We start from the raw sequence: 19,627 nt of genomic DNA on the forward strand, positions 1-19,627 counted from the left end.
CCTTTTCAGAACAGAGCGGGCATCCTATGGGCCAGGAAGTGAGGCGGATTAAGGCCTTTTGCCCCTGCTAAGTCAACACGTCTCTGCTGGCAGTGTGGTGTTATTATTCAGCTGTCAGACAAGCCTTAGCTCACCGGTGTCTGCTACACACACTGGCCACACTCTCAACAATGGCCGCTTATCGCTATAGCCTGGGCCAACGTAGCTGAGCCTCTCTCTTAGTGTATTGGCCAAATAGGGCATTATGAGGTGAAGTAACCGTCCAACCAGGGTGGTGAACAAAAAGGTCTGTGTTACAGTTTTTCTCAATTGCTTAGACACAATTCCTGGAACAACTCACCATTTTCTCAAATCTTCACACACACTTTTAAAAACTCACACCCAACAGTACAAACATCTAACTTCTGGGTCCCAATTCAAACTTTGCCCTCAGACAACACACAGACTACATGACTGTTTGTTACACACTGGAGGGATTAATTCAAAACACTGCTACCAAAATGTTTAGAATAGGTTTTCAGAGAAATAATTTGGAACTTTGTAAAATCACAGCACTGACTATCCAGATAACCATTTCAGGAACACCCTGGCAAGAGAAATTCAAAACAGTACTGTAACAAATACCTCTTACATTAGTGGATAAGGGAATACTACTGTATATGCTGTTTTGGTAAAAAACCTGACCTTTGAAATGTCACACTGACTAAACATGTAAGGAAGAATCCATGCACAGTAAAATACCCAATTTCCAAAAGCTTTATTTCCAAATGCAGCAAATGTACAGGTTACTCAGCATCAGCATCAGCATCAGCATCAGCGTTCTCATCATCTTGTCTCAGGTCTGGGTCAGGCCATAATATCTCATCAACGTCACACATTATGTTTGCTCCTGCCAGGCAGTGTGGGAAAAATGCCCTTGTGTGCCTTAGAAAACCCTGGATAGACTCCACACACACACATCAGGCGTCCACCATTGCCACCAGGAGATTTTGCTGTGCATAGGGGTTGCGGTCATACACACCGCCATGCTCAGAAAAATTCCTCTATCAGATTCAGAAATGGGGAATATGCTGAAGAATGTTATTGTGCAGCTGATCTAGAAATTGATGGAGTTGTGCCATGTTGTATGGACCCACTTTGACATGGCGGTGGAGGACGCCACGATTGCTGATGGCTGCACATAGGATGACGTTGCCTCCCTTCTGGCCAGGAACTTGTATGATGGCATGGTGACCAATGATGTTGCGCCCCCTTTTGCGCCTTTTTGTTAGGTTGAACTCTGCTTCATCGATGAAGATGTAGTACAAATACAGTACTGTAGTGTACTACTGTACTACTGTACTGGAATGAAAGATTGTGTTCTGCAGTTACTGTAACACAGTACTATACAGTACAGTATTGATATGCTGGAGAGATGGGCCATACTCTACATACTGTAAAAACTCTGTACATTATCGCAATTCCCTGCACATATTGGAATCGTTGCTCCTTAACTCTGTTAAGTTCCTTCGAAAAGGCACACAGTACGGCTGCTTTCTGGACTATCTGGTCTTCAACTATTTGGGTTTCAATTTCCCTCAAACGGATGGCATCCATTACTGTGGTAAAAACTACACTGAGAACAAAGTGGAGATTCAGTCTATATGCACTACAACATTACATGTATCAAGGCAAATTGCCTGTTTTCCCTTCTGAAAGTACCAACAATGGATGCAACCGTGTAATGGCTTAGGTTGGATTGCACTAGCTGTCCAGCTTCTCTCATAGTCCTCCCATGTATGAGCACATGATGAACTAGGGTGGCACGGATTTCATCTGAGATTACTTGTCTTTGTTGTCTTGCAACTTCGGCATTGTTAGGATCCATTGTTCCAAAGCACATGGACATGCCTCTAGGCCCTATTTATTGACCCTGCAATTCTGATTGGTGTGTTAACAATTTTGAGGCTTTGTGTTTGCACCTGGAGAAAGGTGTGCTCTTTGAGTTTAGGTTGTGATGACTTGAGTTAATTATATTGAGACCATGTGTTTGCTGAATTAACACATATTTGGCCACTTTTGTGTAAGGTTTTGCAGAAAGAGTTTTGAATTGAAACGTGTGGAAACAGGTGAATAGTGTTTATGCGGTTATGGGAAATGTGTGTGTGTTTTGGGGAATGACGTAAGGGTATGGGTTTTTGTGTTACAGGAACCAGTTTTTGTGTTTAAGCAATCGAGAAAAACTGTAATATCACAGTGTCTAGATTTGGCTGACATCCAGAGGCTCGAGCGTTGCCATATTTATGCTCATGAGGAATTATAAAGGATTTATGTCATGCTGATGGAAAGCTTTAGGAAATGGTTAATATCACTGGCATAGAGATGGATAAGAGTGTTTATGTGTGTGTGTGTGTGTGTGTGTGTGTTTTTGTGTTTTTGTGTGTGAGTGATTGTGTGTGTGTGTGTGTGTGTGTCTGTGTGTCTGTATGTGCGTGTGTGTGTGTCATACCTTATAATATAGTGTTCACTCTGTCACAGGTTGTGTGGAGTGCATTGATCATGTAATAACCCCAACGCTTGTGTTTGAATCTCAAGATGTCCTCACAATTGTGATGGGACAGTGAAGCATTTTTTCTTCTTTTGGCTCTTTTGGAGTAACAATTACGATGAAGTTAAAGTACAGATTCTCAGCTATTATTTGATGGTATTTGTGTACATATTGGTTTCACCATGTAGAAATGACAACACTTTTTATACACAGTTTAAACTCAACAAATCATTTTGTTCCATCAGATCATTTGTGCAGGCATAAGAGAGCTGTCAATGTCTAGTATTGATTCTAGGCTTTGCGTTTGCCTTTGGAGTCTGCTAATGATGTCTGTCAACATGAGGACTAGAGGTGTCAATGAAAGTGAAGGAAGAAGCATAGCCACATTAGAAACATCGCCAAAACCTTAGGCTTGCTAAAATCAACAGTTTGGAACATCATTCAAAAGAAAAAAGGCATTGGTGAGCTCAGCAATCGTAAACGGGCTTGTAGGCCAAGGAAGACTTCTACAGTGGATGACCGAAGAATGCTCATAATGCTCATAATACTCACCACAATAAAGAAAAAACCCCACAGATCAGGAACACTCTCCAGGAGGTAGGCGTGAATTATCTGCATTGTACGTCACGAGCTAAACGACAGAGGCTTCACTGCAAGGTGCAAATCACTAGTTATCCTCAAAATGGATCATCAAAAAAATACCTACAAAGCTTGCAGAGGCCTGGAAAAAGGTCTTGTGGACAGATAAGATGAATATTATCATGTACCAGAGTGATTGCTAGTGGAAGGTTTGGAGAAAAAAGAATCTGCCCAAGATGTACAGTATACCACCTCATCTGTGAAACATGGTGGAGGGGGTGTTATGGTTTGGGCATGTACAGCTGTCATTAGAACTGGCTAACTTGTCTTAATTGATGATGTAACTGATGACGGCAGCAGCAGAATGTATTCTGAAGTGTACAGAAACATCTTGTCTGCTCGAATACAAGCAAATGCCTCCAAACTCATTGGATGGTGCTTCATCATACAGTAAGACAAAAACATGACCCAAAACATTGCAACTAGGGAGTTTTTCAGGGCCAAAAAGTGGAACGCTATTGACTGGCCAAGTCAACTTTCAGATTTAAAGCCAATTGAACATGCATTTAATTTCCTGATGATAAGATTTTAGGCAAGAAGAACCTCAAAACAAACAACAACTGATTGCTGCAGTACAGGCCTGTCAGAGCGTCAGCAGAGAAGATACCCAGCGTCTGGTGGGGTCCATGGGTCGCAGAATTCAGGCACTTATTGCATGCAAAGCATTTTCGTTCAAATACTAAACATGATTGCTTAATTTGGATATTATATACATCTGTCCCATTACTTTTGGTTCCCTGAAATAGGGGGGCTGTGTATACAAAGTGTTGTAATTTCTGAATGGTGAAACCAACATGTACAAAAATATCCTTAAATAAAACCTGACAATCAATACTTCAACGTCATAGCAATTGTTTGATTTCAAATCCAAACCTTTGTAGTATAGAGCCAAAAGAAGAACACATGCTTCACTGTCCCATTACAGCACTGTATCTCTGCCATCTCAGGATATTTTACCCAGTAACCAATTAAAAACACCAAAAAGGTTTGAGCTTTAACTTAGACATTCATTTTGATCACACTTGGAAAAGGCTGACGAATTAGGAATTATATTCCTAATTAGGATTAGAAAGGGGTCAGTCTGCATGGACTAGAATGTGAGGCACTTGCAGTGAGCAGTGCAGATTGTAGTGAGTGGCTAATTCTGGCACAGAGCACAACGTGATTTACACCGATTTTCGGTGGTACCGGCCGGCTTCGCTCCGAGTACAGGATTTTTACTCTGTCCCCGGCCAAATAACTGCTACGTTGAGATGAATTAGGTGCCTGGATCCTTTTAAGCCCCCTCCGTGGAGCTCCCCAATTTATTTTGACGTCGGAAATGTGTGGCGTGTCAGATTCTTAGCGCGAGAGTGCTACATCAGGGGAGGCGCCTATCCACTCTTGCTTTATGCCTCGATTTACTTTGACAGGAGGCGTTTTCAGCGTCTTCCTCAGGGGCTGGCCAGGGGTTGAAAAATGAGCTCCAATTGATGTTATTAGGGAGGGATGGTCAAGGCTTCCCAAGCTGCCTGCTCCGCTTACCTGAGAGTGCAACCAATTAGCAAGTTGTGGGGGCCAGGCCTGGCACTGACAGCTCCTATAAATAGTGCTTGGATTTCTCAAATGCTAACCTGTTCTCACCCTACTGAGGAATAACTCACAGACCTGCTGCCTCCAATTGTCCACCACATCATCACTAACATGCACTGACACAGGCTTAAATTACTGTATTGACTCCAAAACTGGCTATTCACAATCCACCTCATCGCACCTAACTTGATACTTAACTGCTCTCCTTTTTCTCATACTGTACCTCTTAAAATGTGCATTATTATATAAAGTAGATCCCTGTGTAAATATTGTGCCTGGTTATACATATGGTATGGTATGGTATGGTATGGTATGGTATGGTATGGTATGGTATGGTATGGTATGGTATGGTATCACACTCCTGTTGCTATTGGCAATGATGAGGTGCACACTTATACTACAGAGCAATCACCTAAGAGGCCATAAGATAAACAGAATGCATGCCTTTGATAAAACACAGGGAATACAACAAGCTGGAAACCTTGCTGGAAACGTGAGAGTTTGAATCTCTAGCATTAGAGAGATAGGTGACTGATAGGTGACGATTGGTTGGCATTTGACTTTCAGGGACAGTTTTAAAACACTAAATCAAAAGTCCTATCTATTTTGATTGTATGTCCAGTGCATATTGATTGCAAGATCTGTAATCATGATATTTGTTCCAAAGATATCTCAGCATTTTTCTGTTATAGGCAGAGGGATGCTTTGAGTTAGCTTTCCTGCTCTGTAAACCTGGAATGCTTTTATCCATGGGACACAATAGCCATCAACCATTGTTCTATCTAATTTAGCATTCATTTACTCCTACGGACTAAAACTGTGTCACTTAACAAAGATCTCCATTGGCATGCATGTGAACCACCAATGTGGCAGCAAACAATAGGACCATTTTCATCCAGGAACAGGATAGCCATCTCATCAATGCCAAGACCATTCACATGACTCCATGAATGAGGGTGGTAATATTATCATTAAAGACCATTCAGAAAACATTAGCGCTTCCTAGTCATCCAATTGAATAGAGTATAGAGCGCTGGATATCTCAAGTGAGAAACTGTCCCTAATTCATCTTAATCGAGTTAAGGATAAGCAGAACTGAAGCAATGGCCTGTTGCCGTGTAGAGCAGGGCAAAGGCATAGGGTGACTAAGGTAGAAGAGCGAAGGTTCCATGCCCTCCTCTGTGGACCATTCCTATGAGTTAGTGGCATTCAGCTGGAGGACAAAGTGAGAGCAGGCCAGATGCAGACACTAACGCTGACGCAAAGTGACAGGTTCCCAGGCATTCTGTGACACCATCACACCCCATCCCCACCCCACCCACTCCACTCTCCATTGGCTCGGTTCAGGCCCCATCTTTGACCCTGCATGGATCAGAGGGCTCCCTCCCCGGCGTTAAGGCACATGGGCTGGCCTGGAACCGCCAGGGTCACAGAGAAAGGCCTCTTGCAGCCGCACATGCAAATGCAGAATACATGAATACACAAAGAGCCCTTCCGGGTTACACTGGACTGTGTCCAAGTCGACCTGGAAAATATGGAATGCAAATGAAGTCCTGATGCCAAGTAACAACTTCTAATCAGGCACAATTAGATACACCGTGTACACAGTGCCCTCTCCACAGCATGCTTCTCACTGTTAGATATAGCATGATATTTTATATTTTATACATGTGTGCCGCTTTGTCACTACATTCAGCGCTCTGTGAGATCAAGTCTGACATTTGTTCAGCAGCTGAAGGAGTATCTGAGGTATTTTCTTTGAGGGGCTTGAGTTATCTTTACTTGAACTGCACTATATTTAGTCACGCTGAAATGAGGGGGGAAGACCACAAAGCCACTGCTATGCATCTCCAAACTTGGACTGATTGCCAGAGCTCCAACATTATCAGCAGATCTTTAATCCTTTCACAACACGAGTTTGAGTAGACAATCATTCAGCGACTCTTTCAATCATCATACTGTATAGATGCAGTGAACATGACGTCATTCCCCAGCTTTGGTAACCACTAGCAACACCAGCCTCCTGGATACAAAATGTCTTTACGCCAGTGCCATCTGTAGCCTCTTCAGCTATTACCCAATTATGATGAGAGCAAAACAGCAATGGCTAAGCAAGTCTGGAGACAACCAGCAAATTTTGTGTGAATCTTAAAGCAACATCACAGCATTCTGCAAATGTGATAGGGTACTTTTATTCCCTAGGGTTGCATATTAGATTGCCTCCTATTGCTCAATAATTTATCATAAGGTTTAAACATTGACCTTCTGTCACAGGCAACTGTTCATCTCTGAATAGCTGTAGTAGAGCTAGTGGCACTTGCAAACCAAACCAATGTGCGGTGATTTCCCCAGTTGCCCAAGTACAGTAAAGAGATGACAATTCAATGAAATACCTTTATTATTGTGTTAGTGCATTCACATATGGTAATCTTTAGTGCTTATGTAAAGAGGATTCACTGTGCCCTCAACCCTATACAGTACATCCCTCCACAATGTTAAACTGGACTGAAGGGTAAAAATAGGGGGTGAGAGGGGATAAGAAAGTTGACCGGTCAAGTCAGCTGTCGAGACTGACCTCCAGTGAGGGACTGTAGACCACTGACACTGCCGGATGACCACAGCTGTGACAACATAACCTGTGGTCATTCTGCCTATGAGCTCAACCTTAAAACACAGTCTCTCTTAGTGATGTTGTTGTTATTTACATGGAAGACTTGTGAGGTCAGTTCAGTCAGTTCAGTCACTTTCCCCCCACATCTCACAATAACACCTGGTTAGTGGTGGGGGAGAGGGGATATCAAGGAAATGGCACAGAACTGTATGTATGGAAACTGGAGCATGATTTGTTTGGAATGTAAATGTCGTTTTTATTAATGAATTTGTCTGGTTTTGTCCAGACATATTGAGAAGTGAAAATTAGCAATTACCAATGGTTCATGATCAGTATTTTTGAGAGAAAATAAAAGTTACTTTCTTTACTGTTGGTTGGTATTATTATTATTGGTTTACTCTAAATTCCTTGGTGCACTGTTCAACAAAAAACAGACTCAGTGGTCAAGTATGTGATGACAAAAACAGTTACATGCTGGTTTTCTTGCTAAGATAAATATTTACTCAGTTCACACAGGCTCCCACTAAAACACTTCAGTTGAGCCACTTTGAAGGTACAGGAGATTAGTTATTTCAGTGGAGTTGGAGAATTTGTGACCTCTTCCACACCATGAATTGCTCAGGACAATCTGCAGCCATGCAGACCTTTTGGAGCAGTTTGTGGAGGGGGGGGGGCACTTGTTTTAGCTGGGACTGGGTCCAGTCCACATATGGAGGGAGTCATAGAGCACAGGAACCCATCCCATACAATCACAGTGGCCGACAAGAGACGATGAATTGCTCCGTGGGCACCACTTGCTCAGCGAATGCACAGCCCTCCTCCTCCTCCTTGGGAATTGAATCAATGCAGTAGTTTAAAAATAACAAGGAATATTATCCGCTTCGTGCGCTGCTGAATGAACAAGATGTGTTTAATGTTCACTGAAAAGACATGTGAAAGCAAATTATGTTCTGATTCTTCACATTGACCAAACTTCCCTTATGATCATTGATCATGTGTGTATCATGTTCTGGAGGGGTGTAGCCTTACAAGAAAAAAGATTCAGAGAAAGCAACCAGCGAAACGGGGGTACTTTGATGTCTGTGGTTTCAAAGCAGGGTTGTGGGAGTATCTTACGTAGGTACCAGGCAGTGGGTTTCCTTTGTGGATTTCACTGTGAAGGCTTAATTGAACCTCTCCATCTATGACATCAGTCCCAAGAGGAATACCAGAGAAAGCAAGGAGTAACTTCATATGCAGTCATCCTTTCCTCCAGACATATCAACACCACGTCTCCATCACTCCATGACATCTGCATACAGTATACATAGAAAGCAAGCTTGCAAGGGGAATGCTCTTGTCTCCAGTCATGCTGCTATTGTATTATTCAGTGCTGTAAAGCCTGGGGTTTTATCGGGGCATTACACCAAGATTACCAAGAAGAACCAGCCAACCTTCCTGAGGAGGGAGAGAAAGATTAAGATACTTTCATGCAGATTGCCAGATCTCACACAGCTGCGCCCTGCCAGGAAGATGAGAGAGAAAGAAAAGAAAGACAGGGTATATGTAGGTCATGGAGCACCTGCATGGTTTGAGAGCTTACACCACACACACACACACGCACGCACGCACGCACGCACGCACGCACGCACGCACGCACGCACGCACGCACGCACGCACGCACACACACACACACACACACACACACACACACACACACACATACACAGTCCATGCAGGGGCTGGTCTGTTAAAGGGAGTTGGAAACACTACAACATCCCAACCATACACACTGTCCTCAGATGCAGGTGCTATATGACACCTGCAATATGACACCAGGGATGGGAGGAGACCTTAGAGGCTCTCCCAGGGGAGGGAGGGAGAGAGAGGAGCACACAGACAGGATGACTGAAGCATCATAGGGAAGGATGTGGCACACAGAGAAGGTAAGTGAGTCAGGAGACACATGTCCAACAGCGCACAGTCATCACTTCCTCAACCTCATTTAGTCCCAGGCACTTTACCCAGCACCGCTAATGCCCCAGCAGGAAAGCTCCATCTGTTGCTGAGCAGAACGCTCAGGAGGATGTAATTGTTAAGAGGATGTACATTCACTAAGGGCGCTGGAGCTGCCCCTATCTCTTGTTTTGTTCACCTAGCCTGTATCCTCTGCCAACCACAGGAAACGATTAGGAATTGAACCTTTCTGCACACAGATTTGCATGTAAATTACCAAACATTAGGGGCTTGTCACGGACAGCAGAATTCTTGAGTGTGTTGTTTAAAAAGCTACCTTCTACACTTGCCTTCCCTTAACTAATGTCAGTGGTTCGGAGGTACTGTAGATGAGGCCTTAGTATTATGGTCTGGATATGGGTTTTAATATCATTCCTTTTGAGTGGGGTTTTTGTGCATTTTCCTGACAGCTGTTTCCAGGGCAGACCTCACAACCTTTTTATCTGTGTGTCAAGCTTTCTTCAGCATCTGCACTAATACTGTCTAAGGAAGATGGAATGGGAGTTTAGGTAGTTCATTAGGCATTAAAAACAAAACCCTGACCCTGGGAATTAGAATTAATTTGTCCATGCTGTACCAGAGGGTTAGATGATCACAGGAGCTACCGGGCCTATACAATTCTTGGATTAACATACACACTTACCTACGTAAGCATAATTGAACACTTAGGGCAAAACCTGCATGTTTAAATAGGTACTGAAAATAGGTAAAATGACTAATCAATCCAACAACAGTTATGCATTTTTTAATTATCCAAATGTGTAACAAATAGTACTCTAAAAAGTCATGGATTGGATTTATTTCCAATTTCGGCCCCAAGATTCAGTGTATGAGATTAAACAAATAATTCAGGCAATGTTTTGCATTACATGTGTAAAGTTAATTTATAATACATCACTTACTCACTAATATGAATATTACAGAAGAGGATGTATGCTGCGCGTTGTGCCTAACAACTCCACTGCACATCGTCCCTAACAACTCCCCCTACCCGTCACAATATTGACGATAAATCACGGTCTCTCTGGCATTAAGTATTTCAGACCATTTAACTGCAGTGAATTGATTCTCTCAGTAGAAAATCTCTCCCTTTCTGTGACTCTTCTAATCAAGAGGTAGGGGTTGACAACACACTCTGCTACATAGCCATGGCTTCCAGGCTTTGTCAGAAACATTAACTAGTTATCAAACAAGCTAAACTAAGTTTTTTCCTATATAGAGCTATTATTTCCGCCACAACACTTTCCGCTTTCTCCTGATATTTTAGAGAGATATCTGAATAGGTTGCAGTCTTTGACAAGAAGGATGGTGGTGTTTAAATGTCACATTGTGGTTAATCTCGTTCCCAGTACCAGGGACGAGGTTCAATTGTGGTAAAGAATACTGAGCCGTTCGATGTTGCGTTGTATTAAGTTATGGAGGACAGCTAATTGTGTGGGACCAATGCCACTAAATTAAGTATACTTCTCATAAAGGTACACATGATTGAATAATCAGGCTGAGTCTGCGATTATTACAGAATAATAAGTTCCCCTAAAAAGTACGGAACTCGTAGACACTACGTACTTGGAGGTTTTACACTCCTCTCTACTCCAGTTATGTAATTTTCCTGCACTAGTTCATAGCTTTACTGGGACTTTTTGAAATGTCATATTAGTGTAGTCAGATCCAACTTTTTCCTCTTATGACCTAACTTTTGTTGTCTTTGTTGTACAAAGTACTGTTGTACAAAGTTTGTTGTACAAAGCCCAAAAATACAGTTATTAACATTAACATTAGACATTAACTTTACCTTAATGTTTCAAGGGCCTAATACACTCACCAGCCACTTTATTAGGTACACCTTGCTAGTACTGGGTTGGACCCCCTTTTGTAGCCCATCTGCTTCAAGGTTCGACGTGTTGTGCGTTCAGAGATGGTCTTCTGCATACCTTGGTTGTAACGAGTGGTTATTTGAGTTACTGTTGAACCAGTCTGGCCATTCTCCTCTGACCTCTGGCATCAACAAGGCATTTTCACCAGAGAACTGCCGCTCACTGGATATTTTCTGTTTTTCGGACCATTCTCTGTAAACCCTAGAGATGGTTGTGCGTGAAAATCCCAGTAGATCAGCAGTTTCTGAAATACTCAGACCAGCCCGTCTGGCACAACAACCATGCCACGTTCAAAGTCACTTAAATCACCTTTCTTCCCCATTCTGATGCTCAGTTTGAACTTCAGCAGGTCATCTTGACCATGCCTACATGCCTAAATGCATTGAGTTGCTGCCATGTGATTGGCTGATTAGATATTTGCGTTACAGAGCAGTTGAACAGGTGTACCTAATAAAGTGGCCGGTGAGTGTAGTTACTCCTTAGTATCACTCCTGGTCCTGCTTACAAATCTTAATAAATGTTAAATGAGGTAAAAGGATTGCAGATTCTCCATTGTTAGTGTGAAGCACAACTGATTTAGTATGATGTGTTTAAACTGACGACATAAGGTAAACACAAGCTGTGGCCTTAGCAATGAGGATGATCTCAGAGACCTTAGGTAAGTAGCTTACACTGTCTGCTATAGTCGGCGACCACAGACAGCTCCAGCATTAATGCATGCATTGGACAGTTAGAGAGGAACTTGTACAACACCAATTTTGCTTTGTTAGCTTAAGCTAACTGTAACTGTGACTTAGAAGGCCCTGTGTGAGTAAGTGTTGTCAGGATACCAGAATTTAAAGCTTTGATAGCAACACCAGTGCAGTATCATGACACTCGATACCGATAGGATACCACTGCGAAAAAAGGCCTCAAAATAGAACTGAATAATCTACTAAAACCAAATCAAACTTTATTTATATAGAACATTTCATACACAAAGTTAACATAATGCGCTTCACAGAAAATAATAAATAAATAAAGGCAGAAAAGACAATACAGTTAAAAAGACAACGAGACAAAACATTAGAGGATAATAATATAGCGAAAACTGAAAATCTGCCTTTGCAAGTTGACCTGAGGATCTACTGGGTACATACCTTAAAAGCATGTCTGACATGTAGTGGGGCGCATGACCATAGAGTGATTTATAAACTAATATAAATAATCCTAAAACCAATTCTAAAACTAACAGATAACCAGCACAGAGACTTTAAAACTGGTGTGATGTGTGCTCTCTGCCTGGTCTTGGTCAGGACTCATACTACAGCAACCTGTATTATTGCATTTATATATTTAGTTTAGTTGTCCACTAAATGTGAAACTCAAAGCATACTGTACATCACACCAGGAAAAAATAAATCTGTATTTTATATGTGTCTAGTATTTTGGATCACTGTGCATTTTAACAGTCTCTGTTTAAACTTTGAGAAATCTGATATGTTTGAACACATTTCCCATATTCTTTTGATAGAAATATACAGTGCACACAAATGCAACAGGAAATATACAGTGCACGCCACGGTGGCAGCTCAGTGAACAGATCACGCAGCCCCCCCCCCCCCCACACACACACACACTCCCCGCCGTGCGCACACACACACACACACACACACACACACACCTTGCCTTGCTTGCACTGTCAATCACTGACTGTACATACAGAGCTCCTTGTGGTGAGAGGTTTTATTCACTCTTTGCCACTGATATTCACCTCAAATGTACTAGTACTGTATCTACTAATAAAAGCTTATAGTGAATGCTTCTTCAAATGTTAGTATCAAAGTACCGGTACACCATGCAACACTAGTGTGAGTATATGAATCTGTGCAGGCTCTAAGAGTTTAAAGTTTCAGGAACTACTGTATGTAAGACATCACAGCACAATTCACAAAATATATGGCACAAGGAAACCAAGAGAGGGTGGTATATCGAGAGAGGTGGGATGGGCAGGGAGCAGCTGACAAGTGGAATTAAAATGAAATCTCAAGAACTATACCAATTAAAATGAAAAATATCTTAGCATGTACACCAGGAATAATACTGTACCAAATATACCATAATGTTAAAAAAAATATAATAAATAATAATAAAAAATATATATAAGTACCTAGTAGATTAAGTATATTTGTCATAACTGTTAAAATGAATAAAACAAAGAAAGTACTTAGGTCCTCCGACGAGGGGGCTGTGGTGGCTGGGCAAAAAAAAACACTTGTGTGAGTAACAAAAAAAATATCCTCCACTAATGACCGGGTATGGAGAGTTTGTTATGGGATGTTCACCTAAAGGTTCCACGACCTTATGCTTTCAGACAGACCTGTCTCTTGAGGTCCGACTCGCATTACTGTGTGAAAGGACTGGGTGGTGCCTTGCTAATTCACTGTGTCAGCAGAGCCACTGGTAAAAAAGCTCTAAACGTGCCCCAGTCTTTTTAATGGCCTGGGCACTTAGGGCTTTTTACCTCAGATAGGGACAGGAGTGCTGGGATGCAATGGGGCGTCAAGCCGCATTACTGTATCAGTAAGGTCCCTGGAGGATAGCATTTAAAGATGCGTGTGCTGAGTGGCCAGTGGAATTCGTCAGGTAAGCAAGCATTCAGCTTGGTAAACGTATGTCAGCGTGAGTAGACATCTTATTGGTATCAGTGGTGTTGGGATTCGGCTGCAGGAGTGGCCACACAACGGAGAGAAGTCACCACAGTAATTCACTTTGACAAGCAGAGACCCCTCCCGCCAACTGACCCTGCTTCCATGACCCTGACTAGCAGCTAGTTGAACTGTAGCAGCACGCGAGTCTCAGAGAGACTTTTTATGAGTGACTTTATATCTGTGTGTGTTTGTTTGTGTATGTGTGTGTGGATCATGGCCTGTCAAGATGATTCAGCAGTGCCAGTTCCCAGCCCCCCATCCCTCTGTCAGAGAGCAAAGCGGTGTGTTCTAGGGCGCTCATGCCCCATTATTGCCACATGGGCACCCGCATCAGACGCAGAGAGAAAGAGAAAGGGGCAGGGCAGAATAATCAGACTGAGTCACTGGCATGGGAGAGCTTGCGCCGAAAAGGGCATGCGCCTCCCTGCACAATTACCCAACGTGCATAGAACCCCCCCACCCCCCCCCTTTATGTAAGCCCCATGTTGGTTGGTTCGCCCAGCCATACTAAAAATGGAAGGTAACAGATCCAGGCCGCGGCACACTGGGACGTGAAGAATGAAGAATGTGTTTGGGGCGGGGTGGGATACGGGAGGGGGTTTGATGTTAATTGAGTTTGTGGAATTTTGGATGAGCCGACTGGTAAGAAACATCCCCAATGGGGGAGGAGCAGCAAGTGGACCAACCATAGCCTGTAACGGCACCAATTGATCTTGCTTCCTTTTTTCCAGGTTACTTCACCGTGTTGGCAGTTATACTGAGAACAACCGAAAATGCACCATGGGCCAACGAATTTGAATGTAAGAGCCAATAGAGATGTCTCTATGCAAACACATTTGCCGCTTGACCTTGACATGAGAATTAAAGGGGCAATCTGGGATTGATGCATACATACATTTTTGGACTTTGAAATTCATTACATATAAATGCCTCATGAGCTTAGTTAAACTGTCATCAGAACCAAAAATATAGGCTTGTTTTAATCCATTGTTTGTAAACAATGTAAATGTAAACAAACACTGTATCACTTCAAAACATGGTTAAAGCTATAATGTTTATCTCATGGATAGTCAGTCCTTGCATCCATAGCTATGTCTATGAATTTGAGAGTGGTTACATATGTCCAGCCCCATCTCTCAGCTCTTAACTATAAAAGTGGCAGGGAGACCACTTTGTTGTTTTTTGTAATCCCACATTTGCCCCTTTAAATGAGAACCAGAAGGATTCTCTTATTTCCATATTTAGTTCCTTTCTTTTGAAACCCTAAATCTTACTTCCTGCCTTCGTCTCTCGCAGCTATTGAATTATCCTGTTTAATAGAGTCCATCTCCACAAACAACCCCAGAATCGAATGGAAGAAGATCAAGGATGGAGAACCCAGTTATGTCTACTTTGAGAAGCAAATCTCAGGTAACACTGCTTTGAATTATTGTCCACAACTCCAATATCAATACCAAAGTGACACAAAGAAAAACAAATATATAACAAATATACTTGATCATCTAACCACCTCATGTTTCCCAGCCGGCTGTCCTCAGACATGAAATTAAATTACATTCAGACTTAGACCTATCAATCTTGCCTCTATTGTATTGATGAGAAACTTTTAACATGCTTTTCTCTCCTACAGGCGATTTGGAGAACAGAGCAAGGATCAGAGAGCCTGCGACATTAGTTATAATCAATGCCACAAGATCAGACACAGCACATTATCGCTGCGAGGTTACCGCTCCCAATGACCAGAGATCCTTTGATGAGATTTTGATCAACCTTGTTGTAAGAGGTAGGTACACAATATTTCATAGTTAGGCCTATACTATACTTACAGATGCTAAATGGAACATTGACTGCTATACATTGGTAAATTAAGTGAGTTCCCCCCAATTCTATGTATATGCTTTGAGCATATGGAAAAACACCATATAAATCCAAACAATTATTATCATCTGTAAAATTGTCAAGAAACAGATATGTAAAAAGAACCAAATAAATAAGGGACTTGCTCATCTTTGTTTCACTAAAACCAAGGAGCTGGTAAAAGCAAGGAAATTCCTTTCTAACTTTCTCGCTAAATCAGAGCAACATTAGTAGTTCCTAGATGCTGTAAGATGAAACCACGTGTTGTGGGTCATGCCAGCTCTTTGGCACATGTATGAGATACGTTGTGACCAGCCTGTCCCTGCCTTAAAGGCGTGTTCTGGGCTATATGGGGAAACCTTTGAAACTGCATCTGCGCTAAATCGCAGCGCTAAAGATGGAAAGCACCGCGTGTTTGGTTGGCAGGGTTTGGCACTGGCCAAAATCCATGTTGCTACCCGCTGAGGTCACTGCAACATTCATTAGTCTAGTACCAGTAATTCAGTGTCCCGTGGCCTGAAGGAGCAACAAGCTGTATGGATTTTTACATTGAGATGCGCAACGATCATGTGTGCGTGTATGTAATGTGTGTGTTTGTCCTCACAGTTAAACCTGTGGTGCCCAAATGCTCCGTCCCCAAATCAGTCCCCTATGGGAAGGCTGCGGAGCTGAGCTGTGTGGAGGAAGAGGGGTTCCCCAAGTCTCAGTACCAGTGGTTCCGCAACAAGCAGGAGATCCCTGATGACCCCAAGTCCAGCCCCAAGTTCTTCAACTCCTCCTACACGCTCAACTCCGACACAGGGACCCTGGTAAGTATGTGTTTAGGGAGACGGAGGCTTTAGGGGCAGGGCGGGGCTGTGGGGGTGGTGGCCTGGCGCCCAGGGGTAGGGAGCGGATATTTTGGGGAGACAGTTGATGGTGCGAGGGGGCTTGAGCCATGAGGGGAATCTGCTGTCCTCGTTTGCACATTCCTCAACTCTCCCTCGCTCTCCCCCTGCTCAGCCAGACACACTCAGCGGCAGGCTCGCCCAGGGCCACTCCAGTCAACCTTCACACTGGCCTCTAAAAGGTTGGCCTGGCTGTCACTACTGCGACTTCTAGGCAGTCACACCCTACAACATACTACACTGACTGCTTTTCTTTGAAACCCTCAAGCATACGTTTTCACCTCTGCACTTTATATCCACTACCACTGTAAATTAGAACTGAGAGGCAGCAAAACAACAATACTGTAGGCATGGTTTAATAGACAGAGAGAGCATACAATTATAACTAATTGGTTATCTGTTCAATGTGTTAAAGGCTACACATGACATTTTCACTGTAATACAGCATATTATGGCCTTGAAAAATCTGGGGATTGTGGAGCGATAGTGTAGTAATAACTCCCCACCAATGCTTCGATTGGTATTAGCGTATTGACTTCTCCAGTACCAACAACAAGGTGGGAGCCGCCAGTATAACCACTCTGTTGTCAAATCGTAGCTTGTTACAGAAAGTAGGCAAAACTATCCGTAGCAAATATATATTATTATCTGTTTACTTGACATGTCACAATCTTATCTCAATGGTCTGGATAGTCGGTTTTGTAAGTGCAATTTTGACTAGTGGCCACAGGGGAGCCAGATTTCATATGTAGCTCATTTAAGAACCTGCCTTCCTTGAGCACTAAAACTACTATGGCTTTTTGTTGTCTTGGGGAATACGTAGGCTAATTGGAACATTATTCTCAACCTGACTGCGTGTAATGCAGTATAACTTGATCTCACACCAGTTGCGTTTATGTTAAAACAGTTTGTTCAGTTTGAGGTGGTAAACTATACACAAAATAAAACTACTGAGGGGATGTTTGCCATGTATTGCTAGTCCATCAACCATCAATGTCCATCTTAAAGCCTTGTTGTTGTTTTATTCTCTGTAGAAATTCAGTGCTGTCCGAAAGGAGGATGCAGGAGAATACTTCTGTCGAGCAAAGAATGATGCAGGACATTCAGAATGTGGACAACAGACAATGGAAGTCTGTAAGTCTGTCTGACAGCTGATCAAGTTGTTCACGTGCAAACGTTATGACCAGAATGTATTGAATGTAAATCAGCTCTAACATTTTTTTTCACTGCCCTATTACAACAATTTGTACTTTCTGGTACAATGTTACAATGAAGTTTGCAATAAATAATTAAATTACACTGTTACCATGTAGTTTTGGTAAATACCTTGTAATTAGGGGACAGCAAAGTAAAGTATTTCCAAACCATCTGAGAACTTTTGGCCTAAGGGTTTAGAATATTTAAGGACATGTATTTTGTTAAGATATCTCAACTTCCTGTTATCTTTCCTCAGATGACATCAACATTGCAGGGATCATACTGGGAGTGCTGGTAGTGGTGGTGGTGCTCTTGTGTATAACAGTGGGCATCTGCTGTGCATACAAGCGAGGCTACTTCGCCAGCCAGAAACAGACAGGAAACAAGTGAGTGAGACTTAGGGATGGGATCGAGATAGCAATAGGGATGGGTCATGAATCATGTTTTGGTGCAGCTTTTGGTAGCAAAAATAGTCTTTACTAATCAATCAATCAAACTTTATTTATATAACACATTCTGTACAAACAAATAATACAATGCACTTTACAATAAAAAAAGAGAATAAAAACAGGAATTATCTAAAGACTGCTGCAAATACGAATGCAGTAATTATTGTAATGCCAATTTAAAAAATAATTTTGGACAAAGGTAAAATGGCAATAAATTTAAAGTCAATGAAATATTGAAATGAGTTTTTGCCACAGCACAAAACTATTGTAATCATGTTTCTACTCTGCCTGTCAGTTACAAAGCCCCAGCCAAAGGAGACGGAGTGGACTACGTCCGAACAGAGGATGAGGTTGGTAAAGAGTCACGAAAGAGTGACAGCCTCAAAACTCAAAGTAATTCTGTTGGACAGTGCCTCGACTATTGCAGATGTATTCTTTCCTCTCTTCTAGGGGGACTTCCGACACAAATCGTCGTTTGTCATCTGAAAAGTGGGACGTGATGAGGAAAAAATATGAAGGCATGGAAGTTTAAAGGCATGATACTTTGGACTGAACTCATGAAGTGTGTGAGATGACCTGTAAGCTGCCACAGTACGTGCCTTGAGCTGTTGGCACGTCTGAATTGAAACTATTCAAGTTTGCCAAAGGTGACAAGTTTTCACAAATCTATATAGAACTATTAACCATTGTTAATACAGATACACAGACTGGTATTGAAATTCACATGTTCACCCTATCATCACCAAACAACTTATTTTGCTTAATTATGGAATTTTTACTTTACAGTTATTGCATGTTTGAAAAAGTTATTTAACACCATCCACTGGAGAAAAAAAACCATGTATGTAAGATGTTCCACCAGGATGAAAAGTCTTTAGCAAAGTTTTGAAGTAAATCTAACATGACACCTTTCTACAGTAAACATTTTGCTTCAAAACTTTCATCATTTATATAACATTTATTTTCTACCAGCAAAATTTGTCAGACTATTTTTGATGGAATATATTTTGAAATGCCTATAGATAAAGGTTTACTTTTTTAAATATTTGTAAAATACTAACATCTTTTTTTATTTGGTTGTGGGAAACATATTTCACAGTGTTTATCCACTCAGTATTCAGCTGTACGAGTTCACCTTTCCTGATCATGAAAAAAAAAAATACACAAATTATAAATGACTTGTAATAGCATATCTAGGTTTGGTTCTTGATCAACGGTCTTACACAATTTATTTTATTGCTGGGATTTCCATGTTAATATTGCAAGAAAGTTTCATGTTAATGTTTGTAGATAGTCTTAGACAGTAAAAGGCTTCAGATTACCAGCAAA

At 41.9% G+C, this 19,627-nt stretch overlaps 1 protein-coding gene across 2 annotated transcripts in view; it reads left to right on the forward strand.

Annotated features, from left to right (window-relative positions):
* The window catches only part of jam3b (junctional adhesion molecule 3b), a gene marked incomplete at its 5' end in the record, with an annotated part of 32,546 nt that extends 13,058 nt beyond the window's left edge, over positions 1-19,488 (forward strand). The window contains 8 exons of one of the 2 annotated variants that reach the window (XM_083664982.1): positions 14,640-14,708; positions 15,205-15,318; positions 15,539-15,691; positions 16,372-16,574; positions 17,687-17,786; positions 18,106-18,235; positions 18,594-18,648; positions 18,749-19,488. In XM_083664982.1, coding sequence (XP_083521108.1) covers positions 14,640-14,708; positions 15,205-15,318; positions 15,539-15,691; positions 16,372-16,574; positions 17,687-17,786; positions 18,106-18,235; positions 18,594-18,648; positions 18,749-18,784 — 860 coding nt within the window. In that variant the 3' untranslated portion in view covers positions 18,785-19,488. Of the gene's footprint in view, positions 1-14,639; positions 14,709-15,204; positions 15,319-15,538; positions 15,692-16,371; positions 16,575-17,686; positions 17,787-18,105; positions 18,236-18,593; positions 18,649-18,725 lie in introns of both variants that reach the window. The other variant, XM_083664981.1, reaches the window with a different exon arrangement.
* Between the last annotated feature and the right edge of the window lie 139 nt (positions 19,489-19,627).

This window comes from Argentina silus (assembly GCF_951799395.1).
Source record: "Argentina silus genome assembly, chromosome: 2".
In the NCBI taxonomy this organism is placed as follows: Eukaryota; Metazoa; Chordata; class Actinopteri; order Argentiniformes; family Argentinidae; genus Argentina; species Argentina silus.